At 38.3% G+C, this 18,984-nt stretch overlaps 1 protein-coding gene across 1 annotated transcript in view; it reads left to right on the top strand.

The window, feature by feature from the left end:
* The window catches only part of CSMD1 (CUB and Sushi multiple domains 1), a 1,869,885-nt gene that overhangs the window by 1,345,992 nt on the left and 504,909 nt on the right, over nt 1–18,984 (top strand). The window contains 1 exon segment of the mRNA XM_055335505.1: nt 8,314–8,435. Coding sequence (XP_055191480.1) covers nt 8,314–8,435 — 122 coding nt within the window.

The raw sequence follows: 18,984 nt of genomic DNA, 5'->3' as shown, positions 1-18,984 counted from the left end.
GAAGAATGACTCCCTGAAGAGATACAACAGTTTCTTTTTCTTTCTTTCTTTCTTTCTTTCTTTCTTTCTTTCTTTCTTTCTTCTTTCTTTTTCTTTCTTTCTTTCTTTCTTTCTTTCTTTCTTTCTTTCTTTCTTTCTTTCTTTTTCTTTTCTTTCTTTCTTTCTTTCCTTTTCCTTTTCCCTTTCCCTTTCCCTTTCCCTTTCCTTTTCCCTATCCTTTTCCTTTTCCTTTTCCTTTTCCTTTTCCTTTCTTCCCTATATCACCTGCAGCTTGCCATGAGTAAGAGGATAGCTGGTGACCATTCAGCCTTCTCTCTTATCTGTTGGCGGCATATTTTGTTCAGTGCTGAGCTTTAGCTATAAGCAATATGGATAAAAAAGCTAGAGTGGTATGTACAGGAGTACCCCAGTCTCTGACTGGAAGAGGGTTATCTGTGAGCATCATGGTTAAATAAGAACCTGCCCATTCCCCTTCTCCACCCTGTACTCACCTCCTAGCCACACAGTCCTCAAGCAAGAGGACTGGCTTCCTTGTTCAAAGCCAGCAGGAACATACATTCCTCTAGTCTGGGAAGCAGAGCCTTATATCACATCAGGTAATCACCATGTGTCATGACGTAATCAATGACTCACACAGCTGAATGGCCAAATGCATGAGTGCATCTGTGGGCTGACCCTATGGAGGATTGTTTAGAGGCACCTCTAGATTTGTGCTCTCCACTAGACATAAAATGCAAGCCATATATGTAATTAAAAATATCTTTAAAAAATCTAGTAGCCAGATTAAAAGCCAGTAAAAAAGCAAAAGTGAAACAGGTGAAACTAATTTCAATAGCATTTTATTTCACACAATATTCCCCAATTATCTTTTTTAACCTATAGTCGATTTAAAGAAAAAAATGACTTTTCTCTCTTTTTTATGCTATTTCTTGGAAATCCAGTGTATTTTAAACTCATAGCCCATCTCAGCTTGGACTAGCCATGTCTCACATGCCCAGTAGATACACTGGCCAGTGCTCACTGTGGACGTCATGGCTCCAGCTCCTGAGCACAGCGAGTGGGAAAGGAATAACACCCTTGTAGATATGAAGAGAAGAAGTGAGTTCACTGGGTCATGCCCTGTGTCCTGGGTGGTACCACAAAATACTCTCTTCCATTATAATTTATATGTTTTTCAGGCTGGCAGAATTTAGGAACTCAGGGTTTGTCATCATTCTCTTCCTTAAATTTGGCTTCTATTTGCTTCTAATGATGGCTGCTTCATCAATTACAGAAGAGCTGAAGAAAAATTTTTTAAGCAGAGATTTTTTTAAAAAATTAAAGGGATCCCTGGGTGGCTCAGCGGTTTAGCACCTGCCTTCAGCCCAGGGCCTGATCCTGGAGACCCGGGATCAAGTCCCACGTTGGGCTCCCTGCATGGAGCCTGCTTCTCCCTCTGCCTGGGTCTCTGCCTCTCTCTCTCTCTCTCTCTCTCTCTCTGTGTGTGTGTGTCTCATGAAAAAATAAATTAAAATCTTTATAATAAAAAATAATAAAAATAAAAAATAATTAAAGGGGAGGTTTTATATCTATTTCTATAAAAAAGATAGCTTGTGATATATCTAAAATGTAGGGGGAGACAGATCCCATGAACCTTAATGATTTTTCAAATACTACCCAAAACAGACTGTGAGATTACTTACTATCGATGGGTCCCAACGCCAAGTGCAATTTTCTGAGTTCATTTTCCAGTCTGTGCTATCACCATAATAAATAGCATGTAAGAAGAGAACATGATGGTTTGGGTTTTCCTGATTCATTCCGAGCCTTTAAGGGAGCCCTCATTGATCATCTCAGCCAACGTGTCCTAAATTCAACCATCTATCGAATGCAGTAAAATGCCCCTGGTCTGAGCTTTGCACCCATTATGAGATTTCAGATAGGTGAGTTAAGAAGTGATTCTCAAGGTTCCCATCTTCATGAAGGGCCTCTAACTCTTCGGTAATCATCATGGCTTCTCTACGAAAGGACTATCTGATCGAAACGTGTGATAAATTGCAGCAAGTCAGAACAAGTCAGAAGTGATCTTTCCTATCTGGACACTGGTGTGGTTAGCCAATGCTTACATTAGCTAATTAGCTTCGAGGATGGGGAGACCCTTACCTTTTCCTCCTGTTACCAAATAGGCGAATGGCTGTCATGGCTTGGTAATTATACAAGAGGGTTTGTTTGAAATTCCGTTTGCTTCACTTAGGGATATAAAAACAACTATAATAATTTTTCATGGGATAAAATATTATGAGCTGTTTAAAACTATGTAAAGTCTCTTTGGCATTAGATTTTTAAAGTCAGCAAACAAACACAGGAAGAGGACAGAATTTTATTGTTTAAGTAAAATGTTTCAGCTTGGCATTTCATTCCACCAATATTTACAGGGGCTTAGTAGAGAAAACTTCCTTTAATGCTAATGCACTCTGATCTGGGAAATTAATATTTTTAGTTGCTCACTGAGTTGAAAGAGCATGTAAAAAAAAAAGTGAAGTATTTGCAGTTGTAACTGTGGTTACATGGCAGCCAATTAGAGCCCAGGGGGTCATGGGATAAAGCTATTACCTTGATATTCTGGGTTCGATTAGCTAATAATTACCCTCCACGTATTAAGTTGTCATTTACCAAGAACTTTTATCATTTATTCCTTCCTACCCATATTCTCTGTGCATGCAGAAATGACCTCATAAGTAGTAATCAAAAGGCCACTTATAACCGAGGGAGGACTCTTCATTCTTCCAGATTAAATTTTAAGTCCATCTTAAGGTGATATTTTGTTTACTGATTATTTTACCAGATAGCTGTGACCTCAGAGGTTTAAAGAGACATACAGACTTTGAACTTTTATTGGAATTCCAGTGGATTTGGAAAAGTTTCTCTTGTTGCTTCTAGACTCCCAAGGTTTTATACTTTTTAGTAGAAGACCACTTAGGTGAAAAATACATTTTCTCCTTTCTTATTAGGCTTTTGGAAATAATAAAGCTGTGCATTTTTATGTACTCTCAAATTCTGATGACATAGAATGACTTGAACACTAATGTTGATTTGATTTCCTAGAATATAAGGAAAGTCTGACCTAACTTCCTCTCATGGGTTGTCCTTCTATGTGGGGCACTTGCCCCGGGTGTCCGTGTGGCTGTCCGTCCTGCATAGGATGTTTCTTCAAACATCATGTCTTCCAGAATCATTCCATGACCACCAGATTCCTGAGTAAGCCCTTTGCATGCAGATACTTCCCCAAACTTCACTCAGACCTTTCTAGAAAGCTGCTACATCCTCCACATATTAGATTAGATGGTGCGTGTCTACTTGTTAATGGACTGAGAAGGAAGGATTTTGGTTTTGTTTTCTCTCTGCTACACAGCCCATGCTTGATATTGTGCCCTACTCACAATAAGTGTGCATTTGGGTAACACACAGCTGGAACATACTGGGCCACGTGCTAACTGCCTCCCTTGGTGTCCTTCCTTCAATCCTTAGAGCAATCACAGATAGAGTTATGATTATTACACTCATTAAACAAACTGGAGGGCGTTAAAATGAAATACATCAAGATTAGTTGTCCAGTAACTGCATAAACCAGGCTTGGAACTCAGCTGTGATTAAGAAAAGCAACTCTTAACCTCTATGACATAATGTTCTCTGCTTTGGTTGACAATCAGGAAATAAATATAAAAGCTCTGGCTGATAAAAGTTCTTTCTCCTAAAAACATACAAGAAATAGAGTATCTAATGTATTACTAATGTGTTTGGAACATGCTTCAGATGTCCAGGTAGCTTCTTAATTTAAATTTAGTCAATTAGAATATTTGTCTCTAATGAGCTTGATTAATTAAATAGTTACTATAGAACAGTACGGATTCCTGGAACTGGATTTACATAAATAGACAAATTATTACATCATATTACATAAGATAAATTCTGTGAAGCAAATATGTTTTGTACTTAATAAATATTCATTGATTAAATAGATAAATGGCATATATTTGCATTCAAAATCAGTTTTTTTCTCCCTGTCCACATCCCCTCTTGATATATTTTCAACTATCATTTTGTGAATTCTCATTTAATTTAATTTTAAAAAAAAAATTAAAAATATTTTATTTATTCATGAGACACACACACAGAGGCAGAGACACAGGCAGAGGGAGAAGCAGGCTCCATGCAGGGAGCCTGATGTGGGACTCCATCCCGGTTCTTTAGGATCATACCCTGGGCTGCAGGAGATGCTAAACAGCTGTGCCACGGGGGCTGCCCATTTAATTTTAAAAACATTAAAACATATATAAGAAAAATTTGAGTTCCAAGTTTAGAGCACTGCCACATGAGTAACATTAGGTGTACATTAGGTCATGACGAGTACCAAAGACCATTTATTAAGCATTATTAAGCATTTAAATGTCTATTCCTTCCAGGAAAATGTTGACAAGGGAGAGACCTTAGCAGGAAGGAAAGTGGTGTTCAACTACAATACATATGAACATATACATTTCAACTATGGTAATGTATTTAAATCTTGCTGTAAAATCTAGCATGACATTACAAGATTATCATTACTTCATTAGGTTGGCCAATGAAACACTATGATGACTACCTGAATGCCTGTTTAGTACAGAAGCAGGTGTTTGGGAGCAAGTCCCCCCACCTTGCCCCCAAGGGCATCGTGCAATTGCTCTGTCACCATCAGGACAGCTTTGCTAAGCTAACAGGTTTGCACTAGTCTGAAAAGTCACATGATCCTCCTAGGATGCACTGAGGAGTCAGCAGAGTCTAGAAGTGGAAAGAGACAGGCAGGGTGGCAAATCTTCAGGGTTCTAGCCACCTGAATCAGATTATAGCATGGTTTTATGAATGTCCACTACGTTGGTTGAGTTCCCATTCAGTTATAGCAGAAAAATCACTGGCAAAGCAGCACAGACGTGGTTTGCAGATAAATTGATACCAACCATCCTCCTTTAGGAGGGTCTGCATGCCCTAGAGGTCCCCTCAACTCCCCTGCCTCCTTCCTGCCCTGCAGGCCATCTTCTTAGGGAACAAGATCTTGGGGAGGAATTGGGGCTCAGATGCACCCTAACTGAACACTCCCAGGGCTCTGCCATGTATGATGCCCACCCATCGGACACATTTCAGTGGAGCTTATAATCCTGGTTCCTCTCTTGTCCCTCAGGCTATTCTGTGTTACTTTCTAGCTCCTCTTATTCTTCATGAAAATTAGGCTTTTAAAAGAAATGTGACATGTGGTGGATATGAAGGAAACTAGTCTTCAGGTTCTTGAAGCTGATGGGGAGGAAGTTATGGGGTGTGATGGAGCGAGCAGTGTGGCTTACTCGGCTCTATAATTCAGGGAACTGACCACTTTCTATAACCCCGCCACAGAACCACAAAATAGAAAACAAAAAACAGGTCACAGACTGTCTGCAGGAGATTCAGCAGACAACGTCCTGTCTGCATGGCAACCGCCATGTGCACCTGGATAAATAATACATAGAAATCGTGATAAATCAAAATACATCATTATTATTCAGTAAAGACTCTACACAGAGATGACTGAACTTTGAATAGTTGCCAGTGCAAAATCTGAGGATTATCCTTGACTAGTAGGAGGGCCCTGATAATGAAAGCAGCACCTAATGAATCATGATTGGTGTGATGACAATAGTATCCTCATTTAATAAAGAAGCTGATGATGAGGATGGGAAGATTTAGAAGCACAAAAACTAAGGTCCTAGCTGTTTTTAACAGTTTCCTCAAGCGGAGGATTAGAATTAAATAATTATAGTTAGATTGTGTTATTTGAGGCCATTCTACTATTTAAAAACTACAAGTATTTATGGGGAAAATGATCAAATGCTAGGTATTGTTCTAATCATCAAAAGAGGGGATATGCCCTGGATTTTCCCACATATTTCATTTCCGCTAATTATTTGATGGCTTGACTAAAAGTATGGGAAAGATAGTTAAAGTTAATGGATTAGAAAAATACATCACAAAAATAGAGATATACTTCTAAGACAAAAAGAAAAAAATTATGGATTAATCTGACAATTTCTGGTGAAAAATACTTCCAAAGAGACTGGACTCATCAGTCACTATGCTAAACCCAGTCCTAAATATGAAGGAAACTGTGGGAAATGTACTCCTTTCCTACAAACATTTTACTAATGGTTATCTCACTAAACTATATAATCACTAAAAATCATATTTCCCCAAGCAATGGTGAGATGAATTTCATGGAGAGCTGGTAGGCAATTTGAATAAGTCAAGTTAAGGGTCAAGCATCAAAGCAGACGCGTGGGACGCAAGGCCATTGGTGGGATGTCAGATTTGGTGAACCTTCCAGCAGAGTGACAGCTGGGGCTAATGACTGGATGGGCACAAATTGTCAGTGGGGTTGTAACAAATTAGTCCCTGACTGCACTCACTCACTCTTCAGATGTTTTTTTTTTTTTTAAGTTTGAAATACTTAGAATGGCACTTTGATACTATTAAGTCAAAATTAAGTAAAAAAATATTTATCGAGTAACATGACATTATGTCTGTATCAGCTCTTCAGTTTGAAAATTAAAAAAGAATGATGATCATGTGACATAAAGGTATTGTAACTCAACATTTATTAGTGTTAACTTCTAACGTTTCCCGATGAATGCTGTTAACAAGGAGCTTTAGGAAAATTTCACATTGGAAGCTCATAATCCTTTCTGAGAACACGTTCCTCTAACTAGATCCTTTGAATGCAGAGTTAGATGTTTTTGTTTGTATTCAGTTAGCTCCCTGTTGGAGGACCTTTCGAGTCAGGACTACCTACTGAATTTTGAAAGCCAGGCCATCTGTCATATACTTTATTTAAGTAATCTTGTCCTACACATCTTACTTAAGAAACCTTGTCCATTTGCAAAGTCCATGCCGATATTGTAAACGTTGGTTACCCCCGTGTTTTGTTAATTGATGTATAGTAGATTAATTTTTAGCTAATTATCCTCATTGTGAGTATCATACAACTGAAAAGTTGCCTACTCTTCACATTTTTATGTCAGCAACTGTGTAGACCCTGGATATGGGTGTTAACGATAAGAGAAGGATGCTTTTCCAAGGTCAAGAAATCCACAACCGTGTAGGAAAGATAGATCTGTTAGTTAATCATCATAATAAAGGCCTGTTATCAGGAATAGGTATGATTTGTGTTATATTCCTGGGGGTTGTTAGAAGGAGCTCAGTGAAATGGTTTCTCCTGATCCCTCAGCTATGCGATGGCTCCCAGAAGCCAGAGTCCTGTTCTCTTAATTTTGTGACTGAATCTCCCAAAACAACGCCCAACCTGTAGTGGGTGCTCAGCCAAGAAAAAGAACAAAGGTGAGATGGGTTCTGATTAGGATTAATTTTTTACTGGATGGCAGTTTAATCAGTTTGTGTGATAGGAACTCTAAGGAAAACGAACTAGAGCTTCCCTTACATTAATTCTTTCTTGTGAAATCCATTTCTCTTACTTTGTTCTCAAACCCAGTTCAAATTATTAATGTGAAGACTGGATTGCATTGTAAGCTGGCATTTGATTTCTAAACATTATCTATTGATTTGAAAAATAAATCTTTCTTAAGATGGAGGTCAGTTGAAATATTTGTTGTAGAGTAAAAACAGTCATATTTGTTGGGTTATGTCATTTCTATAATGTGCTTAGTCTTTCAATTTAAGGTAGTTTCTCTTTTCTTTTTCTTTTTCTTTTTCCTTTTACAGTCACTGTCTATTTTCTTGCTTTAAATTGTCAACTATATTTGAAGTTCCTGTTTGCATTGTGCTGTAAAGAAATTTGCATAGTTGATTGCAGAATAGGATCTAAAGCTTGAAAGACACTTTGGAGATGATCTGTCCCGCTGTCCTCATTTACAGTGGAAAAGATGAAGTTGTCCTACATTGTAGGGCACGGTGTGGGTTCCTGGAGCTTCCCTGACCTGTGTTCCCCCTCCATCTATGACATCCGTGTCTAGCCACATGTGTATGCAGACTCTCTTTGAGTCAGAGTGGGATTTGAGGTGGACCAATTTGATTTGACATTGTCCGTGGTGATTGACTGAATGAACGAGGTCATTTTGTGACCTCGGTAATGCCTTGGGTTCAGTTGCAGAGACCAAACAAGGGTCCTGATAGCTAAGCAAACTTCCTTTACCAAGTTGAGTTCATGAACCACTTTTTATCATCATTAATGAATACGTAGTTCAATCTTCCATGTTTCTGTCTTCACCACACAGATAGAATGCTGCAGAAAGTAACACCACCTTTATGTATTTTTAGCTAGAACATGTGGATCAAATCTGCGGGGACCCAGTGGCATCATTACATCCCCTAATTACCCAGTTCAGTACGAAGACAACGCGCACTGTGTGTGGGTCATTACCACAACGGATCCAGACAAGGTAAGGCTTCCACCTTCCACCTCTGTGTAGCTGATGCAACAATACTCTGACTCAGACAACGGTTTAAGATGGATAAGCTAGCACGTGTCATGCACCCGTACAGTTTGCTGTTTGAGATGACAAGCTCAAGCATTGTGTGTGTGTGTGTGTGTGTGTGTGTGTATCCACATTTATTGGAAGACCGGTCTAGGATTCAAATAGAAAGTAAGTTTTCTTCATTTGGTTTCCTCTTACTGGTTCTGGTCTATGTTCTTTTTTGCCCCTCAGTTTTGTCGAGATATAATTGACGTATAATATTGTTTGACTTTAGGGTGTATAATGTAATTATTTGCTAAACTGTTAATGCATATTATCTCACGTAGTTACAGATTTATTGTGATAAGAACTTTTAAGATCTACTCCTTGGCAACTCTTAAGGATATGGTACAGTAAATGTGCAGGCAAAATGGAATCAAGAAAGAGTCAAGAATGGGTCTGGTGGGGGATGGTGAAACTCTTACCAGAATGAACTTATGTTCTAGCCCCTCCGGGGCCACCCTGCCCTACATCTGCGGTTCCCACACCATTATTAATAATGACCTTCTTTTATTCTCCAAATTGTTCCACTTTGGAATAATATAATTTCTCCCTACCTGGAACCAGGGAAAGGGCCTTACGAACCACTGTTGGTTTTATTTTGTTTGTTTGTTTTGTGTTTTGTTTTTTAATGGGAAGAGATAATGAGTTTGGTTTTAGGCATAATGAGAGTGAGGTGCCTGCTGTATATTCATTCAAGTGGATATAACTGGTAGAGGTAAATTTGGAATTCACAAGTGTGTTGTTAGCTGCTGAGATCTGGGATATGCATGATATCATGCAGAGAAGCCAAATAGAGTCAAAGAGAGTCGTGCTGATGGCATATTTTTCTCTCTGTGTCAGTTGGGGAATGGAGTGGGCTTCCGCTGTAATGAATGATAGGGATTTTTGTAATTCTAAATGTCGGATAAAGGGCTTTAAAGTACTGAAGTCTTTTGCAAGGAAAAAGCAGTAAACTTATGGTGTTCTGATAGGACAAGCAGTGGCTCCAAGCTAAAGCTTCAAGAAATTTGATTAACACCCTTATAGTATTTTCAAAATTCATTTAAATCCAGATCACATATGATTAATCATGAATATTTTTATACTACAGATATGTCTATATATTTGAGTTTCTTTCTTTCCCATACCTACTAGAATAATTGAAATCTCTATCTAAAAGGAAGCTTAGAGTTTCTATTGTCTGAACACCCTTTACCTGACAGATGAGAAACTGAGATCCATGGAACGTAAAGTACTTGTTAAAGATTTCACAGCTATTTTGCTCCTAGAGCAGGATGAGGATATGGGTTTCCTTTCACTGCACTGTGATGGCACTTCATTAGCTCTCTTTTCTGCAAGAAAGTCAGTTATTTCTGCAGCTATGTATTCCATTATCACTGGGAGGGGTGCCATACGGAAATGAAATAATAGGTTATTCAGTGTGTCGATAGGATGTTTTCAGCTGTAGGTGTTATAAGAAGTTTTAAGAAACATCTCACATAACAAAAGGGTAGAGCCAGAGAGATTCCAGGTTTCATCTGGGAGCTCAGGAACATTGTTGACAATTCAGGTGTTGCCCTCTCTTTCCTGCTCCGTATCCAGAGCAGTAATAATGCTCGCCCCGCTGAGGGCACAAGATGACTGTGACATAATCATGGTCGATGAAGAAATGGGACATGTCTTTCTCAAAAATGAAAGAAATTTTCTAGAATGTCCCAAGCAGACTTCCCTTCAGGTCCAACTGAGTCAAATGCCCATGGTCCGGCTCCTAGGGTGCCTGAGGAAAGAACCATCTGGAAGCCAGAAGGCAGGGCTGATGGTTATGATAACCAGTGTGTCTACCACATGTACGCAAGCAAAATGTCAAAGAAAGAGGTTTTGGTTATCATCAGAGTCATATTTTGTGTTTGATATATTTTGGATCCCATTATTTTCCTGTTTTACCAGACTCCAGGGGGCAAAAATCTGTTAAAATGCATAAGGTGTGTTCTTTGACATTTTGAAGCTGATTTTTTCAATGTGGCCAAACTGCAAAATAAATAAAATAATGAACGTATGCCGTTTGGATTTACACATTTCTCTCATTCTACCAATTTCAGGTTCTTTCTCATCTTTGTACACAGTTAAATAGATATTTCTAATGATTTCATATACATTTTGTTGATTCTGAACACTCAACAATTAACAAGTTAAATTTCAGGAATCTTGTGTTATATTGCTTCAGTAAATTCTTTGCCTTTCTTCATTTATTCTGGTGAAATGTTGAGAAAAGAAACAAGACATTCCAGGTTGATGCACTCATACACACCAATACTCTTTACTAGAGCACCACTTAGACACCTGAAGGCATCTCAATTAAGCAGAATTAGCATCCAAATTAAGAAGCAGTCATTGCCATTAAGTATAATTAGGCCTAATTTGATTCCTTGGGAGACATTCCAAATAAGGGGGTTTCCCGATTAAGCACATGGTGATGAAGGTATACTACATATTGTGCATAGGAGAGAAGAGCAGTTATATGAAGGTTTCCAGACAATGACTCTTGCTGGAAGTATTAACAGAGGATTCTAGATAAGAGGTGTTGCTATACCTCAATCTGTGTGTTTGACTTGATTTGCAAACTTTTAAGAAACCAGAATAGAAAACTAAAATCAATTTCCAATGTCAGTTGGAGATTAGTTAATAAACTCCTCTTTGGTTGAAATGTTAATCCTCTCTTAGTGATTTATAGACTTTTCTGGCCTTATATTTGCTTTGACTGTTATATAATCAAGTGACATGCGTCAGTTTATGCAAAGCATTAACATAAAATTGCTCATACAATATAATTACCATATACTTTATAAATACCATATACATTACCAATACTCGGTCATGAGTATTACAATTTGTCATACTGTGGAATGTCAACTTAAAAAGAATAATAGAAATCTATTAAAATATATGTAAATATATAATTTTCTTAATTATATTAATACACTATACATTATTATTAAATGTATACTATATGTTAATATATTATCTAACAAATTATATATTAAATAATATATCAATTATAACTAATAATTCTTAAACATATTTTATGTGTGCATATATATACACACATATCATATATACACACACATCATATATCTATATCATATACATCAAATATATATGATAGGAGATCCTGCTGTGTAGTATATTCTAGGTAGAAAGTCAAAAAACAGTTTCCTCAGTGCATCTGGGTGGCACAGTGGATTGAACATCTGACTCTCGCTTTCAGTTCAGGTCCTGATCTCAGGGTCCTGGGATCAAGCCCTGCATTGGGCTCTGGGCCGGGTGTGGAATCTGCTTAAGATTCTCTTTCCCTCTGCCCCTCCTCCCCCACTCACGCTCTCTCGGTTTCTGTCTCCCTCTCAAATAAATAAATAATTGATTTAAAAAGTCCTAAAGAAGAACCAGTTTAATAGAGAAGCAGATTTCTAAACACACAAGTACAACTGCCCCTGCCATACTAGTCTGGTAGTCAATAAAAATTAATTCCATGATGAAATATTGATTAATGTTTTTCATTATATATGCATTCAATAATTCAGCTTTCTCAGGTGAAACTCACGAAAAAATTGCATGAACAAATTCTAGAGAAAGTAATATATGGTGGGTGAGTTATAGATTAGAGGAATTAAAAGCAAATGCTCTGAAAAGTTCAGCCATGTGGTTTCCGTTGGGGAGATTAAACGTAGACAGCTTCCCTTAGGGTCCTTACACGGATACACGGGTGTATGTCTGTATCTTCACACGTATGTATACACATAGGTGTATTTCTATTTCAAATGCAATCAGGGGTGACATAATTTCAGTGCCTAATTTTCGTTTGAGCTCCTTAGAGAGCATTTTTATTGATGCCAACCTCTGAGAATTTCAAAGATTTTAAGCATTTGAACTTTGTTCAGGCTACTCTAACAAAAATCCCACAGAGGGGGTACCTTCTGAACAAAGAAGTTTATTTCTCACGGTTATGGAGGGTGAAAGTCTGCGATCAGGGTGTCAGCATGGTTAGATTCTGGCGAAGGCCCTTGTGAAGAATGTGACATGAGCCTGAAGCACCTAGACTGTCTTTTGCCAAGTGCTCGGCCCCTCCCTCCCCTCCGTCCTTCTCTCTTCCTCCTTCCCCTCTTCTTCCTCTCCTCCCTCCTCCTCCACCGCCTTCTCCCCTTTTCCTCCTCTCTGCCTCCCTCCTTGTCTTCCCTCTTCTTCATTACTAGTATTAATGGCTACATTTACAAAGACATAAATGAGACCCTGAAGGGCAGATAAAGGGCTTGAATTTTGTGCTAAGGACAATGGGTGTCGGGAAACAGAGGAAAAGAATGGCATTGCAGTGCTTACGCCTTGGAGACATCATTCTGCCAAGAGTCGGGTGGACAGGTTTGAAAGACACGTGACTGAAGCAGTAAATATCAGGACTTTGTTATAATTATGAAAGATTATATGAAGCTAAACCAGGACAGTGGTGTCAGGATTGGAGAAGAGAAGATGAATTTGAGAGGTGTTGAGGGAACAGGTGATTACTTACAGAAATTCACACATTTGTATTACTTTTATTTAATGCACAGCTTTCACTTTCTAAAGAAAAAAAAACAGACATTGCTTTAAAGTTATTGCTTATTAGAAAGTACAGCTGTGTATTGGATCCCTTTTTGGGGAAGAAGCATTAACTTTTATTACTCAGGAGATTTTTTTTTTACATAATTTGAAGTAAAAATTCATACAGGTATGGAAAAAGCATTCATTTGCATTCAAATTATTCTAAAGTTAGGGTGAACTAAATATTATGTGTAATAGTTTATAGTGTTTTGAAATGGACTTTGAATGGATGCAGTTCAATAGGTTCTATTTACCCATTTGGGATTCCCAGTTGGGAGAGAGTATCAGACGCATAGTTGTCAGTGGTGACGCTGTCCTGAGCACCTCGTCCTCCCCCGCACAGACACCTTTCCCGCCTAGGGCCATGATGCTTAATGGCGCCATTCGGGTGTCTCGTGTGGCACGGAGCACCTCTGCAGAAAGTCAGGTTGCGTGCCAGCTCTGCTTCCTGGCGCACGGCGAGCGCCCTCAGTGCTTGTTGGCCATCATCATTAATCCTGTTACTAACTCGCTGTGTCATGCCTGTCCTCTCTCCAGTATGTTCATCTCTCTGCGGCGGCCCTTTTACTGCCAACCTCATCCCATTACCTCTGCTTCATAGCTGTACCTTGCTCGTGAACGGAGTTTGGCTCCTGAGACTCTCCTCAAATCTCTGAGGATGCCCTTCCTGGCACCCTTCCTCGCCTGCCGCAGGGGAGCCTGCACTCCCTTCTTCCCGCTGCCCTGATTTCCTCGCAACACTCCGACGACTGCCCTCTTAAACCAAATGCAGTTATTTTTATTGTCTCTTCTTGGTACTCCAAAATAAAATAGGAAGCAAGGTCTGGGCTTTTGGTTTGCTTGCATTTTAAGCCCAAACATGAATTACACACACACTTCTGTACACACATGTAGATAAATACATATACACGAGTACATGATGGGGACAGCATTTTTAGAACAACTAATCTGCCAGTAGGTAATTTGCAGGCCAGAGTAAAAAGTAAACAAAACAGTGAAGAAAAGAAAAACAGACTGCGAAGTTTTAGACAAAAGATCTGGCAACAGTTTACTTGGTGTGAGTCAATGAAGATACAGGCTGAAACAGTGCTTGTCTATAGAAACAGAGAAAAACAAAATACCCAGGTAACACTACTGGGGGAAAAGTCCACATAATTTACTGAGTTGTTTGTTTGCTTGTTTTATATAAAAGTGGCTTTAGGAGAGGATACTTCAATGATTGCATGTCCAGAATTTCCTTGAAATATTGAATCTTGGTCATTATGGCAGAAAGGCAGAAGAGGTTTTTGTTTCAGTTTTGTTTTCTGAGTTGTGTGTGTGTATGTGTGTATTTTTAGAGAAAATGAGGCAGAAATAACTAGTTTTCTTTTCCCACTTAGGGTTTTGTATCTTAGAAGTGGTCACCTTTCTTTTTCTTTTTTTTTTTTGACTTTTATTATGTATTAAGTAAGTACTCCCTGCATCTAACACATTTACTTTTGTATTTTCTTCTTTTCAGTGATTTTCTTAATCACATTAGTGATCGTACATGTAGGAAAAGCAATAAAAACGTATTCAGTGTATTTTTTTGAGCCACACACTCTTTATAACTGCCAAACAGTGGTGAACAGAGCTGCTAAAATCTCTGCTTACATGGAGATACCACCGCAGAAGAAAGAGATAGAAAATCAGCCAACAAAACCACTAATTAGATAAAGTCAAATAAAGGAGGCACATAGCAAAATGTCCCTTTGCAGGGATGCTAGGCCCATGATGGTCCACTGATTTCCACCAAAATACATCTTGAGGGACGCCTGGGTGGCTCAGCAGTTAAGTGCCTGCCTTTGGCCCAGGGGACGTGATCCCAGAGTCCCAGGATCGAGTCCCACATCGGGCTCCCTGCATGGAGCCTGCTTCTCCCTCTGCCTGTGTCTCTCCCTCCATCTCTCTCTCTCTGTGTCTCTCATGAATAAATAAATAAAATCTTTAAAAATCCCAAAATACATCTTGAGAGAAATTCACTATTGGCATGAGGGCACTCAGACCTAACAGAACTCTCTAGTGAGTGCTACTACCATCCTTCCAGCTCATTTCCCTTTCCCTCTGGCCTCTATATACTTCCTTTTCTTCTCCCATTTACTTTAAGAGATATTTATAATTTGGGAATTATCTTTCCCCAAAAGCATGACTCTGGGGTCTTGCAGGGAGAGCAGTGGCATCGTGGAAGGAGAACCAGATGCGATGCTTAAAGACCCGGGCTCCAGCCTTTGCCCATTTCCTAGCTGTGTGGTTTTCGAAAGCCATAAAGTCTCTCTATCAGTTTCCTCATTTGCCAAATAATCTTAACGATGATGATAATAGAGAACCTAATGGTATTTCTGCGTTCATTGGGTGAACGAGCACATACGGAAACTCCTCTGAGTTATTAATGTCACTGCTACTATTATAGTATCACCTTCCAATGCTTCAAGGACTCTCTTCACTGAAGAGAATGATAAGTTATCTAATCAACTTACCTGAACATGGTGCCCTCAGTCCAGATGGTCCCAGGGCAGTTCTGGGGCATCCTAACAGTTCTTCAAGTGGACAGATACGGAGAAAATTAGCTCTCTCTTGCTCACCAATCTGCTGTCCCTCCTCCAGGCTTTCTCTGATCCCTCGTCTTGTCGTGCAATCGAGACAACTACCTTTATTCTAGACTCTTATCCTCTGACACCTCTAGTTGAGCATCTTCCCTTCACCCCTAAGTACCATCTGGAGTCACTCTCCCTTTTCCATTTTCCACTGTTCTAACACCTAGCTGGTCTAGGTCGGCCTCTTGTTTTCCTTACAGTGTGTGTTGCCGTGAGCTAGCTCAGCTGTTTGTCTTGTTCCATTCTCCACTTTCCTAATTTATCTTCCACAACAAATGGGAATTATCTCTTCTAGAAACTAAATGTGTGTATCAATGTGTATTTAATAAAATGAATATGTGATCATTATTTTGCAAAATCAAATGATACAGATAACTAGAAAGCAAAAAGCGAAGGAACTAAATGCTTCAGTTCCATAGATGATCCGTGCTAACTGCTGCTGCATGCTTTAAGGCTTTTATCTCTATGTTTCTAACCACAAACATACACAAAGACATAGCTTTCCTTTATTCCCTTCCTTCCTCCTCCTCCGTGTTCTTCATAATGGCATCTTTTAGTTTTAGATGTTATGCCACAGTTTTACAGATTGCTGTTACTTTATAATGTCCTGCATATATATGTATATATGGAATGCATATACATAATAAATAATATACATCCAGATATAATTCATTTTAATAGATGCAGCGTGAATATATATTATATTTGTGTGTGTGTGTGTGTATATATATATATATATATCCAATGTGTATGTGTATATACATACATACAAATACAAATTGCTATTTTTAATGGGTACAGAGTATTTTATTCTATCAGCCTCTTCCTTTAAACGCGTAGACTGTCCTCATTCTCCGTAATCATAAACAATGCTTCTACAGGCATCTTTATGTTCACTTTTTTAGCAACTTATCTGGGTAGGTTAAATTAGAATTTGAATTAGAATTATAGTAATAATACACACACATTCATAATTTTGATACTTATTTCCCAAATATGTATCTTGTGCTAAAATTGTGTTCATGGGAACTCTCACCACAATGCATAGATGCCCGCATTTCTACAGCAATGAGAACAAAGGTAAAATACAACTCTGTTGTTCTTTAGCATTATATCCTCAATAATTGTCTGTGGTCTGTGGGAAAAAGCCCTTTTCATGAGATCCGTCTTTCATGGCAGGGCATCTGACACCATTCCACTCTCATTTTACCATTTGCTTCTGCAAGCTTATTTCCTCAGCCATTCTACTAAACTCTCAGATCTTGAAAGTATTGTACTGCTGCAGGCCTGTGAGCCGTGTCATACTCCCAGAACAGAAACTGGGTATCAGGGTGAAATGTGGTATTATTAATTATTGAAACAATACTCATCATTGGATTTATGGTGGAGATTCTATACTTTCTTGCAAACCAAAAAGCTAATTAATGGGTTGACCATATAATTTATTATCTGAACCAAAACTCTTTTAAAGGGTAATGTGTTAATAATTAAGCTGGAAATAGCCAAAACTATAATTATCCTGGTAAATAAGGACCTAGATTACCCTATGAAGGGAAAATGTCCACAAGTAGAAGAAGTGCTGTTTTATTTCACTGTGTGTAGTTGTAAAAAGATAACTCCCACACTCTGAACATTTTTTTGGAGAATCTGACCATACATTTCAATAGAAGCAGAAACGGTCACATCTCCTAAAATATAGAAAAAACTCCCCAATCAGTAATAGCTTTGTGTGACCGATTCCTAGCTTGCTAATAGCTAAAATTAAACATTGTATCATGGTTTTTAAATAGTATATTTAAATAGTATATTAAATAGTATATTGTTTATTTCTTCATGGCACAAAATGTGAAGGTACATTTTAGGAATCTTAAATTCGAGTGAAATGAGTTACTTAAATTATCTTTTACAAATAAGCCTATATCTAAGACATCTTTGAATTTCTACTCTCTTGCACAGTAGATGGCCTGTTGTGAGGACCAATAAATTATTTTGAATAAATGTCTGTAAAAATGGCCAAGCATTTATGATTTTATGTCACTGGGGAGGCAGAGAAGTTTGCACCATAATTGTTTTTTTTTTTTAATATTAAATAGCTATTTCCTGGCTACCAATCCCACACATCTATATATAATTTGGGTCCTAAAAATAGCCAAATATATTGTATTCGTATGTTTCCACGTTAACAAAATAGCATTTTCATCAGCATATCATACATATAATACAAAAGGTGCATTTGCCATTATGAAGCTCAAGTTGTGGTTAGTATTTTGCAAGCAGTAGTAGCCTTCCCCACATCACGTTGCCCTACGCTAGCTGGTCTACATTTTTGACAGCCACTCAGTGATTCCCACCAATGTGCAGACTTAAAAAGAGAACATTCCAAAGGTCTAGGTACTGTGTTCTGCTTGTCTTCACAATCCTCTAAGTGATGGTTTGACGTGTGTATTTCAAAGACTGTGTTAATGACCTGGTAATTGTTTTTACGGATTTCCAATGAAGTGTGAAGTGTGTTGATAGCTGTCAACAGCTCAAGTGGGCCCCCTGTGGTGGAGGGGGAGCGGGCGCCATGCTGATTGGTACCCTATGGCCATCTCTCTGTGGTCAGACTGAGCAGCTGTACTTGAAACAGTAAATCTCTGAGGTGGAACAGGAAAAGTAGATTCCTACCTTCCTTTTAAGGTGCTTACAAGGGAAAAATGCAAATTATTATTATTTTAACAGGAGACAGCTAGTCCCCATGTGGCTTCCTTGAAGTCAATGAAGTGATTTTGAACTTATTTGTGATAGGGATTTTTGTTGTTGAGAAAAAGGCTTGTATTTCACATGACACATTTTACTAGATGACTGAGCCCATTAGATTATCTCACAGGATCTAAATTCTTTTAAATTCTGACATGACGAACAAAAGTGTTCTTAACTAAATATTTCATGTTTATAAAATCCATGGAGGACATTTATGATTCTGAATAGTTTCAATGTCTGGTGCTATTCGGTATTGTGGGGGTCTTATGCAACAAGTGCATATATGGAATAATACAGGTTTTAAAATACCTAAAGCAAAAAACAAATAAATAAAATAAAATACCTAAAGCATAACTTTGTTAGCTACATTCATATCTGACTTTATATGTCCTTGATCAGAATTAAAATCATCAGTTTTAACATTCTCCCATTAACATTGGGAGAACATGACCCGTTCAAATGTCTGCCTTATGGAAGCAGTTTTAATATCACATTTGACTGACTTGCAG

Source organism: Nyctereutes procyonoides, unplaced genomic scaffold (genome assembly GCF_905146905.1).
Source record: "Nyctereutes procyonoides isolate TBG_1078 unplaced genomic scaffold, NYPRO_anot_genome, whole genome shotgun sequence".
In the NCBI taxonomy this organism is placed as follows: Eukaryota; Metazoa; Chordata; class Mammalia; order Carnivora; family Canidae; genus Nyctereutes; species Nyctereutes procyonoides.
This window is presented reverse-complemented; position numbering and strand designations above follow the sequence as displayed.